Source organism: Sminthopsis crassicaudata, chromosome 4 (genome assembly GCF_048593235.1).
Source record: "Sminthopsis crassicaudata isolate SCR6 chromosome 4, ASM4859323v1, whole genome shotgun sequence".
Lineage (NCBI taxonomy): Eukaryota > Metazoa > Chordata > Mammalia > Dasyuromorphia > Dasyuridae > Sminthopsis > Sminthopsis crassicaudata.
Window position 1 is genome coordinate 333123149 of NC_133620.1, and position 23303 is coordinate 333146451.

General features: G+C 35.9%; 2 protein-coding genes across 11 annotated transcripts in view; one reads left to right on the plus strand and one right to left on the minus strand.

Annotated features, from left to right (window-relative positions):
* VCF1 (VCP nuclear cofactor family member 1) overlaps positions 1-20633 on the minus strand; it is a 26804-nt gene extending 6171 nt beyond the window's left edge. For 2 of the 3 annotated variants that reach the window (XM_074260668.1, XM_074260666.1), the window contains exons 1-2: positions 20364-20633; positions 17208-17304 (exon numbers count right to left, since the gene is read on the minus strand). In XM_074260668.1, coding sequence (XP_074116769.1) covers positions 17208-17304; positions 20364-20386 — 120 coding nt within the window. In that variant the 5' untranslated portion in view covers positions 20387-20633. Of the gene's footprint in view, positions 1-17207; positions 17305-17616; positions 17787-20363 lie in introns of those variants that run through there. The other variant, XM_074260667.1, reaches the window with a different exon arrangement.
* The window catches only part of MTNAP1 (mitochondrial nucleoid associated protein 1), a 22127-nt gene continuing 10332 nt past the window's right edge, over positions 11509-23303 (plus strand). For 2 of the 8 annotated variants that reach the window (XM_074260651.1, XM_074260655.1), the window contains exons 1-2: positions 11509-11579; positions 18513-18582. The gene's annotated coding sequence lies outside the window, so the exon portion shown is untranslated. Of the gene's footprint in view, positions 12316-17884; positions 18188-18512; positions 18583-20807; positions 22384-23303 lie in introns of those variants that run through there. The other 6 variants (XM_074260657.1, XM_074260650.1, XM_074260652.1 and 3 more) reach the window with 6 other exon arrangements.

Sequence of the window (23303 nt, forward strand, 5' to 3'; positions counted from 1 at the left end):
GAGGGAATTGAGAGAATCAAAGAGAATCAGACAGACACTGGAGAAAAAACAACAACTACACATATTAAGAGAAAAGGAGGAACAGAGGCAGACAGGTAGAATTGGAGCAGTGTCTTGGTGGACAAAGGATGTCAAAAGGGATGAAGACTGAAAAAAAGCTGTAGATTTTGTAATTAGGTAATTGTATAAAGCAGCTTCAGTGGGTTAGTGAAAGTAGAAGATAGATGACAATGGAGTAAGGCATGAAATATGAAGAAGTACTGAGATGTGGATAACTTCTCCCAAAAAAATTAGCAGTGAAAGAAAAGAGAGCTGGAACAATAAGTGCCTGGGGCAAATAAGCTAAAGTTTTTTGTTGTGTTTTCAAGATGGGCAATACTTTATGGTTATAGTAGGTATGTAGAGAAGGGCCAATATGGAAGCAGAACTAAAGGACAGAGAAAAGATGACTGTCAAATAGAAGGTTCTAGACATAGAATTCAAGGACATAGGCAGAGACTAATCTCTAAATGAAGATTAAGGATATTTCAATAAGCAGGGGGAAGGGAAGAGACTAAGTAAAGAAAAATACTGTGACGTTCTGAGGACTTAAAGAGATTAAGTCAAAAGTGGTTTTACTTTATTTCCCAGTTCTGAGGATATACCCGTGTGTTTTATAAAAACTATCAATGCTACATCAATATTCAGATCTATCAAGAGTACATTTAATTAGTTGGAAGAAGACTAGAGAGAGCACTTCACACTTACTTCTCTTCATACACTCCTGATTCCAGGCTAACTGGCCTTTACTGAACTTAATAAGTCATCTCTGGATACTTACCTATAGCTGCCTCCTTCCATAATTTATGACATTCTTCCTGATGTTAGTTCTCTCCCTCTTCAAATTACCTTGTATTTATGTGTCTAAATGCTAATCACTGCCTCAGCCACCTGTAGAAAGTAAGCTCCTAGAGGACATCCTTTGTATTCTAAGCATCTAATACAGTATTTGATACAGGCTTCAAGTTTGCTGAATAGATTTCTTAAGGCATGAAACTGAATTCTAAAGGCCTAAGGAGAAGGAAAGGATTTAAAATTAAATTGTTTTTGGTTACATTTTAAATTGAGTTGTGTCTCTTCCTCTTTCCCTCCAAACTTGACATCACCATTTGACACACATATGTAAAACCATACAACATATACTTCTATTCATCAGTTCTTTCTTTGGAGGGGGATAGCATCTTCCTTCATAAGTCCTTTGTAGTTGATCTGAGTATTTATAATACTCAGAATAATTTAGTGATTTAATTGTTCTCGGAAAAATATTGCTTTTAACATATATTCTGTACATTCCACTCTTCATTACTTCATGCAAGTCTTTCCATGTTTTTCAAAAAATCAACCAGCTCATCATTTCTTACAGCACAGTAATATTCTACCACAATCATATACCACAAGTTGTTTAGCCATACCCTAATTGATTGGGATTGCTTTAAACAATTTAGAATCAGTACACAAATTCCATAATACACCTCAAGAGTTCCTATCAGAAACAAGTGTTTAATACAACTGGCTGCTCCAAAGTTCATCTTCACCTTCCTGAAACTGTGACTAAAGTTTAATGTCCATCAAACACCTGACAAATTATTTTCATGACACCTTTGTGGTAAATTGTTAAGAAAAAAAAAAATAATAATAATAAATAAATCCTTCCAAACACCTATGAGCAACAGATAAGAAAAATCCAGAATGCTGAAATGGGAGCTCATATATTATAAACTGACCCTCAAAAGATGAATTATTCTAAAGATTTATATACTAGGATTTGTACCATCAGTTAGAGACTATTAAAAATATATAACTATGGGAAAAAAATCTTTGCAGCAAGCTTCTCTGATAAGGGTCTCAATCAAGATATATAAATCATTCATTTATAAAGCTAAAAATCATTTCCCAATAAATAGAAAAAGGACATGAAGAGGTAGTAAAATGCTCTAAATCAGTAATTATAGAAATGCAAATTAAAATGACTCTTCAAATTACATTTCATTCCTATCAAGATTGGCAAAGATTACAAATGAGGAAAATGACAAATGCTGGAGGGGCTGTATAAAAAATAGCATAGTACTAAATCACTATTGGTGAAATTGTAAATTAACCTTTCTGGAATGCAATTTCGAAAAAGTCACTAAATCATGCATACATACTGCTTTAACTCAGACCACTACAATACCTATATCTCAAAGAAAGAAAGAAAAAAAAGACCCATACGTATAAAAATATTTGATTGTTCTTTTCATAGTAGCCATAAGCTGAAAACTGAGAAACCCACAGGGAATAGCAGACAAATTATGGCATTTAAATATAATGGGAATATCAAAGAAATACTAAAAAAGGGAAAAAAGTCCTGTATGTGCCAAAATGTTTGTGGCAGCCCTTTTTGTAGTGGCTAGAAACTGGAAAATGAATGGATGGGTAAATTGTGATATAAGAAATGACCAGCAGGATGAATACAGAGAGGCTTGGAAAGACTTACATGAACCGATGCTGAATGAAATGAGTAGAACCAGGAGATCATTATACACTTCAACAACAATACTGTACGAGGATGTATTCTGATAGAAGTGGATATCTTCGAAAAAGACAAGATCTAATTCAGTTGCAATTGATCAATGATGGACAAAATCAGCTACACCCAGAGAAGGAACACTGGAAAATGAGTGTAAACTGTTTGCATTTTTGTTTTTCTTCCCAGGTATTTTTACCTTCTGAATCCAATTCTTCCTGTACAACAAGAAATTCGGTTCTGCACACATACATTGTACATTGTATCTAGAATATAATATAACATATTTAATATATATGGGAATGCCTGCCATCTAGGGGAAGGGGCGGAGGGAAGGAGGGGAAAAATTGGAACAGAAGTGAGTGCAAGGGATAATGTTGTAAAAAATTAGCCATGCATATGTACTGTCAAAAAAAAAAAGTTAAAAAAAAATTAAAAAAAAAGAAAAAATAATGGGAATATTACTCTACTATTAAAAAAATTAACAAAATGTAGAGTTTTCAAAGAAAACTGGCAAAATCTCTATTATCTGAGATAGTGAGCAGAACTAGGACAATTTACAACATTAAAAGAATCTTGAAAGAATTTAGAACTCTGATTAATATAATAAGCCACAAATCCACAAGACTGAAGATGAATCCCAGAGGGCTGATGAACCCTAAGCCCAACACAAGACATATTTGAATATGGCCAATGTGGGAAATTGTTTAACTGGACCGTGTACATTGTAGAGTGGTAGTAGTTGTAGATTTTGGTGGGGGGAGTGTGGCTAATTGTTCTATAAGGAGATGGGGAGTGATACTAAATCAAACTAACAAGCATTTAGTTAAATCCCCAACAGTACCTACTCTCAAGGACAAGGCAGTGTGCTAGGTTAAGACTAAAACAAAAAACCTTTCTAGCATGAAAGGAATTGCAAATTATGCCTATAATTTCGAGGATGGAGCTTTACTTTTTTAAAGTTTAAAATTAAAATTTTCAAATATGAATTTAAACACTAAAAAAAAATCTATAGAATAGGAAGAGTACTGGATATGAAATTATGAATCTTTTATCATGTAGAGCTAAAAAAAAAAAAGAAAGAAAAAAAAAAGAAAAAAAAAAGCATAATATGTAACTTCAAATCATTCTATTTGTGCCTGTGATTCCTTTTGGCCTTCTAAAAAAGGAAAAAGAAAAAATTACAACATGTCTAACAGAACTACATACAAAAGTAAAACAAATTCCTATAATGGCTAAAGCCCTCAAATATATGGCTTATTTTGCAATAAATAAAAAAATAAAAATAAAAAGACAAAATAAGCAATTATTTATCATGTTTCTGGAGATGGTTTCTTGCACATAGAATAATACTGTGGAACAGTGGTAGTTTTTTGTTGATCAGCATTCTAAACTCTTTCAAAGTTATTTTCACAGTCCTAGTATAATTGTTTTTCTGATTCTCTTCATTTTCGCTCTTTATCAGTTCATAGATGTTTTCAAGTTTCTCCAAAATAATACTATTTGTCATTCCTGTTCAGTTATTCATTCCCCAACTGATGGGGAATGACTTTATTTTCTAGTTTTTTTTTTTTGGTTACTATAAAAAAGAGCTTGTACATATATGTTATTTCTTTTGGGGTACAGAACAAGTAATGGTAAACTTGAATCAATGGATATACACAATTTGTGACTTTGGGATATAGAACTACCACAGACCAGCACCACAAATAGTGCAGTAATGACTTAAATGTATGCCATTCTGTAACTAAGGTCCATCTTGTTCTGTCAAGATGGAGATTATATATATATATATATATATATATATATATATATATATATATATATATATATATATAGAGAGAGAGAGAGAGAGAGAGAGAGAGAGAGAGAGAGAGAGAGAGAGAGATGCTTCATCACTCCATTGTAACTGTGGTAGGTCTGTTCATTAATATATACATATTGTCCTTCCTCCACCCAAATCATTTCCACTACTGTTTTCTTTTTTTGTCATCTTTACCAAACTGATCGGTATAAGGGAAACCCTCACCCAAAGTTTCATTTGCCAAATTATTAGTGAAATAGAATTTTTTTTTTAATATGAAAAAGTTTTGATTTCTTCCTTTGAAAACTGCTGGTTCATCATCTTTGATTATTGGGAAATGGCTCTGAATCAAACATTTGATTCAGTTTTTATCTTAAATGTGAGATTTATCAGAGAAACTTGCAACAGTTTTTCCCCCATTTAAACTGTTTCTTTTCTAATCTTAACCAGATTGGTTTCATAGTTCTGGAAAGTATTTTCCTCCTTGCTCCTGGTAATGTATTTTCTGTGATTTTTTTTCCTACATGATTCATGCTGTTCCGTCACCTATGACTTTCATGACCTCATTTGGGGTTTTCTTGACAAAGATGCTGAAGTGATTTGCCATTTCTTTTTCCAGTTCATTTGACCAATGAGGCAAACAAGGTTAAATGGACTTGCCCAGGATGTCCCACCACATAGTTGCTTCAATTCAATTATCTTGGTACAGGACGTGAAATGTTATACCAAATTTCTATCAGAATACTTTTTTGGTTTTCTCGACAATTTTGGTCAAAATAGGTGAATCCTTTATTTAGTAGTCTTTGGGGCACAAGTTTTAATTCTGGATTGATATTTTAAAGCAATATCAAAATTTTACTTCATTGCTGGCTCTCTCCTTTATCCTTTATTCCCTAGTCTCCCTTTATCTGGCCATAACAAAGAAATGAACACTTAACTTTTTTATATTTAATATTTTTTGGTTTCTTATTAATTTAAGTGAGATATTTTATTTTTACTTAAGTTATTTAGTGAATTTTATTTATATGGTCTTTATTTGGAGGGGAAAGTTTTCCAATCCTAGTATAAGTATTTTAATTCTAATAACATAATACAGTGCATTCAGTAAGTACTAAGATAATTGCAGAAAGTGGATTAAGTGAAAAGGGCTTAAAGGAAGTTAGACCCCACAAATTCTGTTTACTACTAAAGAGGGAATTTGAGAAAGCCCTTCTTGGCATTTCCCAAGTTTTCAGTGGTTTGGGTAAAGCTCGGAAGTACTATAAGACAGTGTTATTAAGTCAGCTGGAAACAAAGTAAAATGTCACTGATTGGGGAATGTCTAAATAAAATATGATTCATGAATTTAATGGAGCATTATTACACTATTAATGACTATGAAGAAAACAGAAATATAGTTAGCCTTAGATGAACTTATATCAAAATATAATGTTGTTGTTGTTCTCTCAAATATCCTAACTTTCCAGTTCTTTAAACTACTCAATTCCCATGGCCTACAATTCCACTTTACCTCAGGTTCCACAAAGGAGTGGTCACACCCTTGATCATGCATTGACACTCAAATGTTTTACTTTCATGTTCAAAAACTTTCATTCCATTTCTCCCTCCACCTCTAGTCAATTTCTTTGCTTCTTTGACATTTTGCAGCTACTTTTACCAAACCCCAATCTATGGATTACTCTTACCATCTGTCTGTCTGTCTCAAAGCTGGGCACATTGACTGGGTTTAATACCTAATTTTAACTGGACAAAATTTTGATTCCTCCCTTTACTGACTCTCTACAACTAGTGTTCCAAGGATTCTCTTTTCTTTCAAGCCTCTCATTCCGGTACTACTCTATATACTCGAATCATACTTTACTGAGAAAATCAAGGCCATTTCACCATTCTCTTTTCTTCACATCTACAACCTTTAGATCATCATCATCATCATCTACTTTGTCTTCCTTTTGTGATGACAAGAGTGAGAATGTTCTATATATAATCTCAACCCCATCTTTTCCTCTAGCAGATTAACCCTACTATCAGCTTTTCCCTCTAATTTTCATTCTCTTTACTTCTTTGCTTCTTCTTACTCCTTCATCCTTAAAAAAAGCCTGACCAAATCCTACTGCCCCCATGATCTAATGTTCTACATTTCTTTTTCCATGTCACAGCCCAACTTTTAAGGAAAGCCTGCCTATACTCCTTCCTTCCATTTCCTCTCCTTTTTATTTCTCAATTTCTTACAATCTGGTCTCTAACCTTATGATCTCTAAGTGAAATTATTCTCTCCTATCTTTTTAAAATAATTTCTTTAAAAAATTTTATCCTCTCCATACATATACCCTTTCTTGTTGAAACAACTTGTAACAAATATGTATAGTTCACATATATATATATATATATATATATATATATACAGATCTTTATACATATTATATGTACACAGACCTACATACAAGCATAAGTATGTCTAGGGCAGAGGGAATGGGAGAGGGAAGAAAAGGGAAAATTTACATGATAACTTTATTATGTTTAAAAGAAATACCAAGTTGTATATAACAGATTTCAGTTTCTTGTGTAATAATCTTTTTATAATACTATGTTTTGGAAATGCTTGTTGTATTCCATAAATTAAAAAGAAAAAAAAATGGAAAATAAGTATTCCCACACTGGCTACATCCAAATGAAATACATGTCTCATTTTATGTGGAGTCCATCATCTCTGTCAGCATGTGGGTGGCATACCTTCATCAGTTCTCTGGAACCACTTTAGTTCAGAGCACTGACCAAAGTCCTTCAAGTCTTTCACAGTTGTTTTGTCTTTATAATATTACTTATTAAAAGGTTTTTCTTTTGGTCCCTACATTATCAAATTTTGAAAATTGACTATTTTCCTTTTGGTTTTCTTAAAAAAATTAAATCCTGCTGTTTTAAATGTATAGACACTTTGGAAAGAAAATAGTTCTTCAACCTTAGGACATATGCTGTACTTCTGATGACATAATATAATTTAACTACAGAAATTGGATTAAGAGAAGCAACTGATTTCAACTAACTTTGATAAGAGGTTTAAAGCAAGGGTAGATAACAATCTCTTCTGTTAATACAGAAATTATTCTGGTCATACTCACTTTGAGTTAATTGATACATATCTTTCCATCCCTTTTTCTTACCACACAGTATTTTCCTGTACACCCACCGCTCCCAACTTCCCATAATTTTCAGGTTTTTGCTACTACAAAAAGAGCCTCTCAAGTTTTTTTGCATGTATAAGCTTTGTTCTTCCTTTGACTTATTTGGGGATACAGGACTAGTAACAGTATTTCTGGGTTAAAAAATACACACAGCTTGGTAACTTTTTGAATATGATTATAGATTACTTTCCAGAATGGCCAGACCAATTCACAATTCCACTAAACAATGTATCAATGTGCCTATTTTCCCACATTCCCTCCAACACTTGGCATTCTCCTCAATAGTTTTACCAAAAGTCTCTCTATCACCAAATCTAATGGTTTTCTTCAATTCTCATACTCCTTAGCTTTCTCTCTTAAATATTTGATACAGCTTATCACACTCTCATTTATGGGCTTCCTTGACACTATTCTCTTTGTTCTCTTGCTACCCATCTTGTTTGTACATATTTTGTCTCCTCTTGTTCCCGGTGGGGTCTCCTCAAATTTGAGTATGAGTTCCTCAAGGATAGAGATTGTCTTTGTATCATCAGTTTTTAACATAGTGCCTAGCACATAATAGACATTTAAATACTAACCACTTCAGTTGATAGGTAATCATTTATAATTACATCCCCTATGGGTATGTTCATGGCTCAGTCTTTTCTCTCTCCTCCATTCCTCTCCTCTCTTTTTTTTTTTTTTTTTTTTTTGGCTGAGGCAATTGGGGTTAAGTGACTTGCCCAGGCTTACACAGCTAGTATTAAGTGTTTGAGGCCAAATTTGAACTCAGGTCCTCCTGACTTCAGGGCTGATACTCTATACACTGTGCCATCTAGCTGCCCCTCAAAATATATACTCTTACTTAGTGACTATCTACTCTCATGAGCTTAATTACTATTGTACAACTGATTCCCTAAATTTTTATATCCTACCAGTTTCTTTCCCAAATGCTATTATCATTTGAATCATCAACTGTACATTGGATGTTTCAGAATATCCAATGAATGTTTCAGGTATTTCAAACTCAACATGTTCAAAATAATGTATCATATTTCTTTCCATATTCCCCATTTCTATCCACACCATCCTGCTAGTTATTCCACTTCCCAAGCTTTTGCATCATCTTCAACTTCTCTTTTACTACTTTATATACAATCATGTCACATTTTGTTTCTAGTTTTCAATATCTCTCACTTTTCCCTTTCTCTCTGGTTATCACAGCTCCCTACCTATAACGATTAACTTCATCATTACTATTGTGATAGCTCCCTAGGTGATCTCCCTATAATCCAGTCTTCTACCTATCTTCCACAAGTATGCCAAAGTGAATTTTCCTGAAGTGGAGGTCTTTATTACTGCTAGGGACAAATAGATACACCTCTGATATGTAAAAGCTCTCCATAATGTGGCCTCAATTTACCTTTCCAGATTTATTTTTTTACTGGGGTTTAAAATTTTTATTTTTTCCCCCTTTTTAAAATTAATTTTATAATTATAACATTTTTGGACAGTACATATGCATAGGTAATTTTTTTGACATTAACCCTTATACTCCTTTCTTTTCCGAATTTTTTTCCCCTTTCCCTCCACCCCCTCCCCTAGATGACAGGCATTCCCATACATAATATGTTATAGTATATCCTAGGTACAATATATATGTGCAGAATCGAATTTTGTTGTTTTTGTTGTTGTGGCAAAGGAAGAATTGGATTCGGAAGGTATAAATAACCCGGGGAGAAAAACAAAAGATACTAACAGTTTACACTTATTTCCCAGTGTTCTTTTTTTGGATGTAGCTGATTCTGTCCATCATTGATCAATTGGAAGTGGATTAGCTCTTCTCTATGTTGAAGTTATCCATGTCCATCAGAATACATCCTCATATAGTATTGTTGTTGAAGTGTATAATGATCTCCTAGTTCTGCTCATTTCACTCAGCAGGGTTTAAAAATTTTCACTTATTTTATTTATTTATTACTTATTTTTTACACTTTACTTTCCACAAACATAATACAATCCAGGCAAACTAGCTTTTCCTATGTACTTTATTTCTCATTCCTGACTTTTGTCCTGATTGTCCCCTCATCTCAAATGAACTTCCTCCTTACTATTACCTTTTACATTCCCTTATTTCCTCCAATACTCAATTCAAGTACTACCTTTTCCTGATACAAAACAAGATGCTAGGACATTCTATCCTCCAAATTGCCTTGTATTTTGCATGTAACTATATATGTGAATGTTATTTCTATCAATAAAATGTAAGCAGACTTTTCACTTTTGTCTTTGTATCTACAATGTCCAATAGAATCAGGCCAGCATTTGATAAATTACTGGTGATTGATTTTACTGAAGCAAAGTAAATTAATCCAAACTACAAAACATACACAATGAACACAAGGCAAAAATGGTACCCCTCCCACACACAAAAACCCCAACTTGAAAGCTGTGTGACTATAAAAACCAAGCTTGACCCCCAAAAAAGCAGCTCCCTAGTTATTGCAATCATGTTAGTTTAGACTTGGCTGATGTGTTCATAAGTCCATTCCCTTTTTTATAAGGGATAGTAAACTCTTTGGGCAGTGGAGTAACATATATATTTGAAAATAAAGGTGAAATACAAACAGAAGATAGCAAGATTGCAGATCAAATTATTACAATGCATGTTCATATGAAACAAATCCTTCCTTAATTAAGCTGCTTGATGAAAACTTTCCCCCAAATTACAGTATAAAATTAAAAGCTTTTAACAAATGACTTATAGGTATATTGTTTTCCTCTGGGAAAATAATTGAACATGTTTGGGTCTTAGTGTCCTTATATTAAATAAGTATTTAGAATATAAGTATTTAGAATATTTGATCTCAATGCTCCTTTTCAATTCTCATTTTATCATTTCTACAACAATCTCACCTCCTTAAACTGGCTGAATAGGGAGGGTTAATTTCAAAACTGGGATTTTCAACTACACAAATGTTAGCAACGTCTTCCACCTTTAAAAAACAACCAATTGTTTGTGACAATTGTTTGCCACACTGAAAGTCTTGTGTGCAAAACAAAACAAAACAAAACAAAAAACAAAAAAAAAAAAAAAAAAACAAAAATAAAAATAAAAAAACCCAGCAAACTCAGTTAAGTCCCAACCAGATGAGGGTGGTACATGAATGGAATTGGTGCACTATGGGAAATAACAAATGAATTCTTTCAAAACAGGAAAATGATAGATTAGAACAAAGCAATGAAATTAAATGAAACCTCATATAATTATAGCGATTCAAGCTCGGATCCAGAGCACAGCTAAGAAAATGAAAATTTCTTTCCCATCACTGCAGAGGTAAAGGACTTTAGATGTGTAATAAATACCACAAACTGTCAAATGCAGCCGATTTTGATTGGTTTTCCTGAATCAGTTTTCTTTCTCAATCTGTTTACAAGGAAAAATTTAAGTGGGGTTGGGAAAAATATGTTCAAAAATGAGGATGAAGTAAAAACAAAGGTCAAATGATATCTAATTAGAAATATTAAAAAATCAAAAATAAATATTGGTATGGTTTAATGAGTGAATTTAATTCCAAGGACCTGAACCATAATCAAAGTTCGAAAATAGGAAATCAATAAAATTAGACCACCTGTGAAAATGTACTGTTTCAATAAAAAATTTCTTAGAATCTGGTTCCTATTTGGTTTTATGACTATAAAAACCGTAGAAATCTCAGAACAAAAGACAAACCAAATCAACTTAAATCTCCTGCTCATTTTACTAATTTTCTAGATGGTTCTTGTTCTCAAATTCATTGCTAGTAATGAGAGATGAGTAAGGCCATCAAAAGCTTTAAAGCCTCTGATTTTTATTGTTATTAGGGCTACAGTCTTTGGCTAAAATAATCTGTTTGAAAAACCAAACCTAACAAATATGTTTAGTTCACAGAATTTTGTAATCATGCAGTTGCTAGGTTTCTGTTTATTGATCCTATACCTTTTACAATGAGAATATCCTTAGAATGCTGAGATTGTGACATCGATGGTTTTTTCCCTACCAAGAAAGGAAGGGAAAAGGCAGAAGCCTGAGGTAAGTCTCTTCTATTCTTCTTTCCCTCTCATTTTCACTCCCAGGCTGCTTGTATAATGTAATATCTTAAGTTAAAGATCTCAGCAAGTCAAAAAGGTGAAGAAACAGACATTCAGGTTATGCCACAGGCATAACTCATAACCTTTTTTTAGGCAGAAGTCTTTTAAGGGTCACTGTGTATCAGAGTAAGATCACAAAAGAAAATACAGGTATTTCACAGATTAAGTAAAAGCAGAATACAGAAAGTTTAAAATGAAGAGAAGCGTAAATAAAATAATAAGCTTTGATATTAGCACCTACTTTACCATCAAGGAAAAAAGTTAGAACTATCATGAGATGAATGGGGCATAGCTCCAGAGGTCACAATCTCAGGAGGCACAGTTTCTACCTGTGCTTCAGCCCCCCCTTAGTCCTAATTAAGGGACTGGCCTTTCATTTCTTTAATCTAGTACTGGGTTGCCATCTGGCCAAGTCCCACGACCATTTTAGGCTTTCTTTAGGTATAGCTTTTCACAACGGCAGACTATTACTCCATACCCAAACAAAGGCTGCCTAGCCCAAGACTCCATCACAGCCACGATTAGTGCAAAATCATCAAGGACATCCATAAGCTGTAATGTTCTTTGCTTTTCTATTGTGCCCTTTGAAAACTTTTCTGTTGTAGTGAGATAGCTGGATTTAAATTCAGAGCACCGATTCCTCCCTCTGGTTCAGCCACATCTATTTGACACCTTAGGCAAGTCATTACTTCACCTTTCTATGCCTTAGGTTTCCTTATCTATAAAATGAAGGAATTAGATTAAATGATTTAAGGTCCTTTCTAAATAAATTTTTATGATTTTGTGGTCCCTTGTTCTCATTCATTCCACTTCTGGAGTTGGATGAAATAAAGTTTTCTCCTGAAGCCTTCTCTCCTGGCACACAGAACCAGGAGAAATTAGGCACACTCTTTGCTCTATAATGCTATATTCAAACAATCTGTTTTCCTTTCAAGTTCACTCTAGGATGTTCCTAGATCCTTGTTGCTGTCATTCTCTGAATCTCCCTCTTCCTCCTATTTGATTAATAGACTTCTCCATCCCAATCCCTGTACCATTTGATTTCCTCAATTCACATGGTCTGTTTGCATCTTCAGATGCCAGAATTCTTCATTATATCTCTCAATACAATGAGACTCACAGAGCTTTCTTTTTTTTTTGCTGAGGCAACTGGGGTTAAGTGACTTGCCCAGAGTCACATAGCTAGGAAGTGTTAAGTGTCTAAGACCAGATTTGAAGTCAGGTACTTTTGATTTCAGGGCTGATACTCTATTCACTGTACCACCTAGTTTGTCCCCTTAATTTTGAGGAATAAGACGATTATCCACTAGGGAAAAAAAATATCTTCCTCCCTTGAATCAACAATCACATGTAATTCTAGAAGGAAATTTCTGACTTTTTCAAAATAATACATATTGTAGATAGGAGACCTTGTCAAAAATAAATCTAAAAATTAATATGCCTAATTTAACTTCTATTATGTAAAAGATATAATTAGCATATGTACAGTCTAGTTCAAAGCTGCACGATATTTTCATTTTAAAAAGCACAAATAAAATACTTGAAGTAACACCAGATACTAATACACAAAAACTAGAAAAGCAGTATTTCTAAGACAATGTTCTTCACAATAAGGAGGAATTTCAATACTATGATTTTTTTTTTCCTTCTAAGGTATGAATAAAAACTAAATATATGAAGCTGCTTTTTTTTTTTTTGGGGGGGGGGATATGAAACAAAAAAACCTGTAAATTCCCTTCCCCCATTTTCAATTTTTCTGATTTTGCTTTGTTTCAAGAAGATATTCCATATTCCTAGAATCCTTGTAGATTCCATCAATTTTTTTCTTTCTTTTTTGTTAAGACAACTGGGGTTAAATGTAGTAAGTCTTCAGTGTCTGAGGGCAAGTCAGATCCTCCTGACTCCAAGGACAATGCTCCATCTAGCTGACTCATTCATTTCTTGTTAAAAATAAAGTTTTATTAGTTCTCTTATTCTTATACCAGTTATTTTTGGACACATGTAATATATAATCCTGTGAAACCAGTCCTCAAAAAGGAAATGTTTGCTTATAAAAAAGACAAAGTTATGCAGAAACCAGTGTCCATCAATATATTTCAGGTACAAAAGTTTTGCATGGTCAAAGCAATTTGGGAAAAATCCTGTAAGTTAAATTCCTCCTGAGTTCTTCCAATTGCAGCTTTGGGGAAACCATTTGTCCTCAGTTTTTTCTTGTTTTTTCCCAGTGAGAAAATGAAGCTAGTATATAGCAAGCTAAGAACATACTATACACGAAAGCATACTCAAACATACTTTAAAGTCTCCTAAAAAGAAAGGGAAGATGGTAATTATGCGGGTAAATTGCTTCAGACCCCTGAGGCAAAGCAAAATTGGCTACTCAAGGATACAGGTGGAAAAGACACAATTGATCCTATAAATTAAAGCAGCCCTCTTTAAGCTAAAAAGATTACTTGGTTCAAACCAGTTTGACTGAAGCACCTCTCACTACCTTTCACTATTTTTTCAAGGTCTAGTAGGGAACCTACAGAATATTGCTGAAAAAGGTAAAAGGGTGGGGGAAAAAATGGTCAAGAGAAAGATAAATATAGGGATTCCTGGTGCTAAGGTTTCCCCTGATAATCCAGAGAAGCAGTTCTGAAACTAACTCCTCCAGCCTGAGGAGCACATGACCATTTTTGCAAATGGAGAAAGCATACCAGATACTTCAACAAGAGATTAAACAAATAATAAATAAACCTTCAGGTTAAAAGGTAAAAGTGTCTTAAAAAAAAAAAAAAAAAGGCATTTCAGCTACTTAAAAAAGGCAGTAAATACCAATACTTCAAGGAGGTAAAAGATAAGAAGATCCCATATGTACAAAATATGTTTTATAGTAGCACTTCTAGGGAAGCAAAAAACATGAATCTGAATGGATGCCTATCATCTGGGGGAGTGCCTGAACAAATCATGGTATATAAATGTAACAGTGGATAAGAAGAATTCATAAATTAATTACTATTAATTGGATAAAATTACATGAGCAGAAAAAATACTAAAACTCATATCAGTGCAATGACTAATTTGGCTTCAGAAGCCTAAAAAAGTTAAAAGAGCCGACAAATCCAAGATCAATGTGTTTTGTTTAACTATACTTTTCTAAACAAAGGGAAAGCACTGATGGGAAACTGATAAATTATTGTAGTAAAAAATAAAAGACAGACATAAAGGAAAACATTGTCTCGAGTTATCTAAAGCATAACTGACTAAAAGTGAAAAATGAGGTAAAAGCAACATAAACAGAAAAAAGGCACAATATTTTTTTCCCTTTAAATGTCAACCTCTCCCACCTGGAAAGGTGTTAACCAGTCCTCCTAATAAAATCAACATAAAAATAAGCTTCAATAGAAGTAACTCAATTAGTTGGTGCTCAATTCTCTCATAATAATGGAAGGATCACCATTCTAACAGTTTCTCCTTTAGCTCCTTTTTGGTAGCTAATGCTTTTTTATCCAAGAAGCAGCTGCATAATTTGGCTCAGCTTAGACTCTCTGACAAAAGTTGAAGGAATAATGGAGAATCCAATAGATACATTCTGAATTTTAAATTACCTATTGATTCCATCTATTCTCTCCTTGTCCCATTTTAATGGCTTATATTAGCAACATTTTTGTATTAGCCTTGAGCAGAGTGTGAAGAAACTCTGGCCTAGCCTCAAGACAGATGGTGACGCGAACAATTACAAGAGACTCAAGACTCTGGGTATTATGTGAGGCAAAAAGTGGATGGCAAAATTTCTCCTTTGCTTTCTTGATACCACTTGTGCACAAAGAAATGTTTAAATCCAACAGAAACTAATATCAAAGAATTGACTTTTAAGATAGTTTTTGTTCAGTTCTACTTCTCTTGAAGCTACAGATCAGGAATTCCCAGGTTCAAAACACAACATGAAGAAAAAGTAATAGGTAACAAATGATAAATAACTTAAAAAAAAAAAAAATTAGGTTCCCAAATAAAACCTACAAGCTACATCTTTGATGTAGTATAAACACATCAAATGTAGAAGCAAAAATGATACTTATGTTGAAAAACAGAGGAGGAGCCTTGCTGACAATAGGTCAAATCACTTACGAAAAAATTTTCCCCTGATTAATTGAACAGAACTTGAGTGAAATTTAAATTGTTACTCCAGTTTTTAATAGCTACTAGTTGTAGTTATGACTACAACTAAGTTTAATTTAATTACTGATAACTAGTTTTCTCCTATTCCTTAAAAACCACACTGCTTTAATTTCATCTTATTCATTCAGTCAGTCACTGTTCCATGAATTCTGTTCAGGTGTATTAAGCATCATTCAATGTGCAGAGCAATATTATTAAGCACTAAGAGAGATAGCAAGCTTAGCTAAACCTTTAAGGATTGTATTAATGGGGGAATATGACACATACACAGGAAATGAAAGAGTACTAAGATATAAGAGCATTAGTATTATCCAAAATGACACGAAGTCTAGGAGCTGAGGGAATGGTATAGGAGAGAAAATGGTAAACAAAAAGGTCAAGAATTCTAAAAGACTCTAGAAATTCAAGTTCCTAGTGTTTCTAATCTGCATCTATTAACTTTTGCACTGTGATAGCACCAAAGGTAATTTTGAGCTGTATACTTATTTTCTGACTCTGTACTTAAAATAATTCCATGAAGGAAGTGTGTCTGTCTCTTTTTGGCTGAAGCAATGGGGTTAAGTTGTTTGCCCATTTAAGATATTAAATGACTGTGGCAGAATTTGAATTCAGGTCCTCCTGACCTCAGGGCTGTCTCTATCCACTTTGACATCTACCTGCTCCAAGGGAGCCTTTATATGTACAACAAATCAATTACAATGAGTAACTGAGAATTCTGTCAAATATAAATTCTAAATAAATGGGACTGGGAATCAGAAAACCTTTATGTGGATAGGGTTTTTTTGGCTGTTGTATCTTTCTTCATATGATTTTATCTGTAATATTAAGAATTCAAACCTATTTGTTTCATAATAAGGGTAACAAACTTCCAATTTCCAAAATGGACCAGAGTCCTTTCTATGGAAATCTGGTTTAATATCCACAGACAAAGCACCACTTTCAGTAAACTTGGCTTAGATGTGTGTCCAGCAGATTATTGCTCCAAAGCTTTTCTAGTATGTTTTGAATCCTCATATTTTGAGGGATTTTCTTTAATACTCTTAAAGCTATTCTGAAAAGAGCTATCCACGTTTAAACAAAATTTTTTTTAATTAGAAAAATTCCCCAAAACACCATGTAGATCTGGTCTTACGTTAACTAAATAGTTATTAGATATTTATATGTTATTAGTAAAGCTTGTACATTTACAATAAAGATATTGTAAATGCCTACTGTGTGCCATAGGAGAGGAAAAAAGCAAATTGGTAAAGATAATTCAACACCTTCAAATATATTTCAAGCATTTTAAAGGGAAACTCTTGTTTATTTTTTGAACAATTGTCATTTTTTTTGGCTGCCCTTTACAATGTAGATATTTAAGTTCAGGAAACTTTTAAAAAACTAGGGGCTTTAAACTTAATCCAGTTATTACCTCTGTATCCCAGGAGTCCTGAAAAACAGGGTTTCTGCTACTCCGTTTGGTCTGAGGGAGATGACTGTCTTCTTCATTCCCATTCCTTCTCCTTTTCCTGAAATTAAATCATTGGAGGGAGAAAAAAATTAGCCAACTACTGTCATTTGATTTCTCAAGCATAAATAAAAAAATCATACATATTTTATAGCTTCCCCTTAAAATATCCTCCAAAACCTGAATGATCCAATTGATGCTAGAGTAACTTAAACACTATAGCACTACTAGGCAATGATAACAAAAAACAGTATCAGCATAAGTTAGCGGTACTAATAAAGTTAAGCTATTAGATTCAGTTCTAAAATTAAGCCTGAAAAGTTTTCAAATAACAGGAATACTGTAAGCTGTTAACTAAATTATCAATATCTACCTAATTATGTTCATCTTTTTATAATCCCTGAAATTACAATTCCATGTTAACTAATTTTACTCCCTTCCATGTGATGGCAGTTAAGCCAGGTGTGGCTGCCAATCACTATTTACCCTTAAAGCACTTTACAGTGGTACTATGACAAACACTGAAAAGGTTAGACTCTTCTCTTGTTAACTCAATTACTCAGTTTGCTTGTACCAGATAGTATTATGACATAATTGTTACTTCATTGGATTATTTTGAAGGGGAAAAAAAAAAAACATTTGTTTTTTAAGGCTCACTGGTAAATAAGATTTTTAAATACAGGTCTGACTCTTCTTAATCAAGTGTTCTGGAAGGAATTTAAATAATCAAAAGAGACAACAATATGTATGTACTCGGTATGGGCCCCGACTGTTAGAGAAAGGATGTCTACCAGCATTCTAAATAGCTGCTGAGAAACAATAAATTATAGAGGAAAAACTTGTGGTGTAGTTTAAGCTAAATCTGTGCTAGATGTAACCTACTCTTATTATAATGAAGAATTTCCTAAAGTTCATTGTTTATAGCTAGAAAGCCAAAGACTAAGGTGGGTCTTTTTAAAGACTATTTAATTTTGGGCATAGTGTCTTACACACTATGTAACATATAAAGCCTACTTAATTTTGGGTATATACTGTGGCCTGATTTTAGAAATGTGTATAAAAATTTTAAAGGAATAAGAGGCTCTTGAGCCCTAAATCTCTCAATTCCAGAACTATGTTCTCCGTCTTAAATGTAAACCCTGTTAATATAGATAATGATCTCAATTTCTGCCTGATCTGGTGGAAACAGATGTTTTCAGCTCTGTGGGCCAAGTTTTCTCCCTGAGACTTGAAAAATGGAATAATCGTCTCTTTCTTTTTTTCTCTCAGGAGTGCTGCGAAGAATATCATTCTGGTACAGTAATACTTTGAACTCCTTGGAGGTGGATGCCACATGAAGGTATTGTCATTAAGTGGGTGCGTGAAAAGCTTATTTGCCAGATAGGTGAGCCTCAGAAACTGCTACCCTTGGCATCCATTAAACCACTGGAGTAAGGGGAAATCTAAGGAACCGGAAGGGTAAGCCTAAATCATTTATTTGATAGTAAAAAGAAGTTTCAGGTATGTATCCAACAACATTTTACATACATATATATATATATATATATATATATATATATATATATATATATATATATATATATATTAGCAGAAGTGGGTTGGAGTAGAGAAATCTTTTCTGTTGGAAATGTTTTCAATTTTCAAGAATGAGTGAGGGAAGTGCCCCAATAGCAGCCTTTAGAAACAGCACTACAGAAACCAAAATAGACTTTGATCACTTATTTCAAAAAGTGGCTTGATTCTAGCATCACCATATAATATCCTAGACTCAAAATGATCCTATCTTTTTGAATAAGTAGTTTCAGAATGTGGCTTGGTTCTATTTATAATAGCATCACTTTATAACATCCTAGACTCAAAATGATCCTCTCTTTATAAGTAGTCTCCATATGTTCATCCTTAGCCTCTCTGATCAACCATCCACATTACTATTAATCATGAACCTCAGGTTTTCACTTAACTGGAGGCTGGACCAAATAGAAATAATGGAATTCTAGAAACTGGTTTTGAGAGTAGAGTGGGAAGGGAAGTAATCATTAGGGTGTTAGCATATGCTAATTAACTTTGCAGTTTATTAAAGACAAAAAAATAGTCTTGACAAATCTACCAAATTTGACAGGATTGGCTAACCAATGCAACTTTGATCCCATCACGGATCAGGGTTATCTATTCTGGACCTCAGTTTTCCCATCTGTAAAATGAGGGAGAAGTATATGGTTCTTCTGGTTCTAAAAATCGACACCAGCAGAACGATTTTGACTGCAGAGCCCTTGGATCTTTTCTCTATTTCACTCGGAAGCACTTTCATCAGCCCTCACCTCTAAAGGAAACATGAGACTGCTGCATTGTAGCGGCCACCGAAAATTCTTGATTCTTTTTAACGACTCTCTCTGTAGTGGTTAATTCAGCAAGGAAAGTAGGAAAGGGAAATAAAAGTCACAGAAGTGGGCAAAGAAAAAAAGTCAACTTGCTCCTTCGGCTCGTCTACCCCAACCACGAAGGGAAGAGTAAAGCCCAGCGTATGAGGGAGCCCAATGCTGGAGAATACACAGGCACAGTGTATTCCAAATGCTCCTTCGCCCAGGACAGCTGATTGTCTCCTTAATGCGGTCCCAGGAAAATATTATCACCTCTCCTAGTTCTGTCTACCACATCCAATCGGCTTCACTATCCAAGTCTTTCCCCATTGCAGTAGGGAGCACAACTTCTCCTTCTGACATCCAGGAAACAAGAGGTAACCCCTTCCTCCCCTAGGCGATAAAACTAAGTATCCACCAAGATCGGACCGCAGTCAGGTTTGTTACTCTTTCCTGAGGAAAAAAGGGGCCTAATTTGCCGGGGCTCACCACTCCCACCCAGGGGAAGAGGGGGGAGAATGGGGGAACACAAGACTTCCAATTTGTCCCCCTGGAGCAAACTACGGGGCTTCGACAGGATCAAACAGCTACGCTTCCTGTGCTACCCCCGACCCCAGCAGCCCAGCGCCAGGACTGACGGCTAGACGGATCGACGGAGTCCCTGCAGGGTCAATCCCTTCCCGGCTCTCCGCTCCGCACTCCCGCCCGCCTCCCGCGACTTCGGCCTCTCCAAGAAGGGGGGTGAGGGGATCCCTTTTCTCACCTGGGGCGGAGGCGTTCGCTCATGGCAGCTGATAGAGAGGAGCGACGGCACGTCGCCTGGCGGGGAGATCGGTGGGGAGGTCTTTGGTTCAGGCGGCGGTAGCGGCGACCGCCGCCCCCACGCCCTCCCCCTCCGGTCTTATCCCTCACTACCGCCTTCCTCTACGCCGTCTGAGTGGAGTACCCCTCCACCGGACCCGTACCACCACGACTTCCGGCGTCTCCCCGACGCTCCCACCCCCCATACCACTGCCTCTGTAGACCCGCCCACTCGCGCTTGCGCAATTGGGCCGACCCGAGAGGCTCCGCAATCCCACCTACCGGAAGAGGGGGTGTGGCGAGCTGAGAAATTCGATCTTCACCTTTTCAGTAAAGGTGGGGGAAGGGGGTAGGGGATAGAGGAGGGTCCTCATTTTGTAGGTGTCTATAATTTTCGCCTGTTCTCCGTGGACACGTATCGCACCCCTGAATTATAAATAGACAAGAAATCCATAAGATCGATATAAAATATTAGAGTGAAATTTGGGTAGGGTTTGGAAAAGGGAAGTTCACAGTCATCCGGCATTTGAGAAGTCAGACGAGCAGGAGGTGGCCTTTTCTGTAGTCCTCTCAGGAGCCGCTGGAGACAGCAACTTGTTTCTCCCAGGAGTGCGGGCTTTAGGGCTTTCTGAACTCCCTACGGGAGACGTGTGGAGCTCTGAGTGAAAACCTGGTTTCTGAGGAGCCCCCATAGAGAACCTGGAGTGGGTGCACTGCTCCGAGACGGGGGGCTAACCGGACTGGGGGGTAATGACCTCCAGCCTCCTGCGGAAGCTTAGCGCTTGCCTGCCTGGGTGTTGAAAGCCGGTGGGCGTGGGATCCGTAGAAGGAATGAATCTGCAGGGACCCCCCAAGAAGGCCGCCCAGGCCTCCTTTAGGACTGGGAGGAAATCTCCGGTCACTGTGTATTTGGAGAAATCAAAACCCCGAGGGGTGACGTGCCTTGCCCAAGGGGCTAGTTAGCAGTAGAATGCGAATTCGAACCCAGTTTTTCGGCTCCAAATCTTAGGAATTATGTTAGGACGGAAACGTCCCGCCTTTGCTCGCACTCCCTGCTCCCTTCCTAGAAGCTGGAGCGGAGCCTGAGAGAGGGAAAAGAAGATTCGTGAAGAAACCAGAGTTCAAGAGCCACATGGCGAAGAGAAAAAAAGGGAATTGATGTGCCGGGAAGGGAAGGAAACAGACAAATCTGCAGTGTTTCTCCCTGGCAGTGGGGAGGCTGGCAGCATGGCATTCGCGATATAGTTACTCTTCACCGATAGAGTATGCACCATGGTCTATTTTGGTCTTCGAATCCTCGCCCATAATAGGTGCTTTATTAATAGACTTTTGTTGGTTGGTGAAAGCTGATAATCCCAAATTATTTCCGTGTAGCTGGAACAAGTGCACGGGTGTATTGCAGGATTTATCCTCCTGCTTAGGAGTTCTTGTGCCGTAATGAAGTGAGCTTTAATTTCCCAAGCACAGATGCACAGAATTTAGGGAAGGGCGACAGGAAGAATACTGGGGAAGAAGAGAAGAAACCCAGCAGTTTTAACATGTTGGCACATGAATGAAAAAATCAGTTTCTTAGTGTGTGCCGTGTTAGGCTCAGGGATACTTTCACAAAATGAGACCGCTCCGAGGAAGCTTACATTCTAACGGCGGGATGACGACCCACATAGAGCACCGTGCCCAATTTACAGGAATGGTGTAAGAGGATCCAGAGTGGAACGAGGGGAGCTACGGAGTGAACTATCTAGAAACATTGTACATAGTAAATGAATTAGTGAAGGGAAACATCTGGGATCTTCCACCAATCACTGACAGGGAATCAGTCATTGATCAGAAGGGCAGAAAATCGCTTCAGGGACACAGTCTGCATGGGTGGTGAGCATCAAGAGTGGAGCTATATTTTAGGGTGGACAGACTAAGGAAACAATGGATACTGTGCAATACACGGAGTGGGGAGGAGCTCAGTTCTAATTCTCCTTCATACCTTTGTAAGTGGTGTGGCTCTGATAAATTCGGTGTGCCTCAGTTTCCTCATCTGTAAAAAGGGGATAACACTAGCCCCTATCTCCCATTTACAAAGATAAAATGGGATAGATGATATTTTCAAAGCATTTTGCAAAATTTAAAGTGCAATGTGAAATGCTGGCTATCATCATTACTGCTATTATTATTCAACCTGATAACTACCAACCATTCTTTATGGGAGAGCATTTAAATACAGATTTTACATATATGTGAGAAAAGCTACACTTGGGGAAACAAACTTTTTTCTTCCCCCAAAGGAAGAAGCTTAACCAAATACTATTCGCAAGTCCCTTTTCCCATTCCATTTGTCTTGACAATAAAGATACTTTTTATTTTACCTGACTTCCCCCAGGATGGTGTTATAGGATTACTCTGATAAATGGACTGATAAGTCTATCTGGTTTCATTCTGTTTCTCATGTAAGTTGCTTGCTGCACTCTTTTCTAACCTTGGCACATTCATCTTTGCCTTTGAGTCACAAATAGTTATAGCCATGATACCTTACATAGATTAGATATGTTTTTATCTAGAGAAAAACAACAACTTGAATAATAGAAAAAAGATATTTGCACCTGAAATTTTGAGTATTTCATGTGTAACTGGGGAGGTGAGGGAGAGAATGCCATTGATGTGAAAAGATAAGTGTCTGCAAATCCTTGGATCCCTGAATCAATATTATAGTTAATAGAGGCCTTGGAAATCATCCTGTTCAGCCTGTTCATATTATATGTGCATGAAGAAATTAAGACCCATGGTCATTAAGCAACTTGTCCAGCATCAAAAAACTACTATTTGTCAGATAGTTGAATCCCTGTCTCCTGATTGTCATTCTTGTACTTTATACCACGCTTTATTATAATCATAGGACACACTTCTCTTTTCC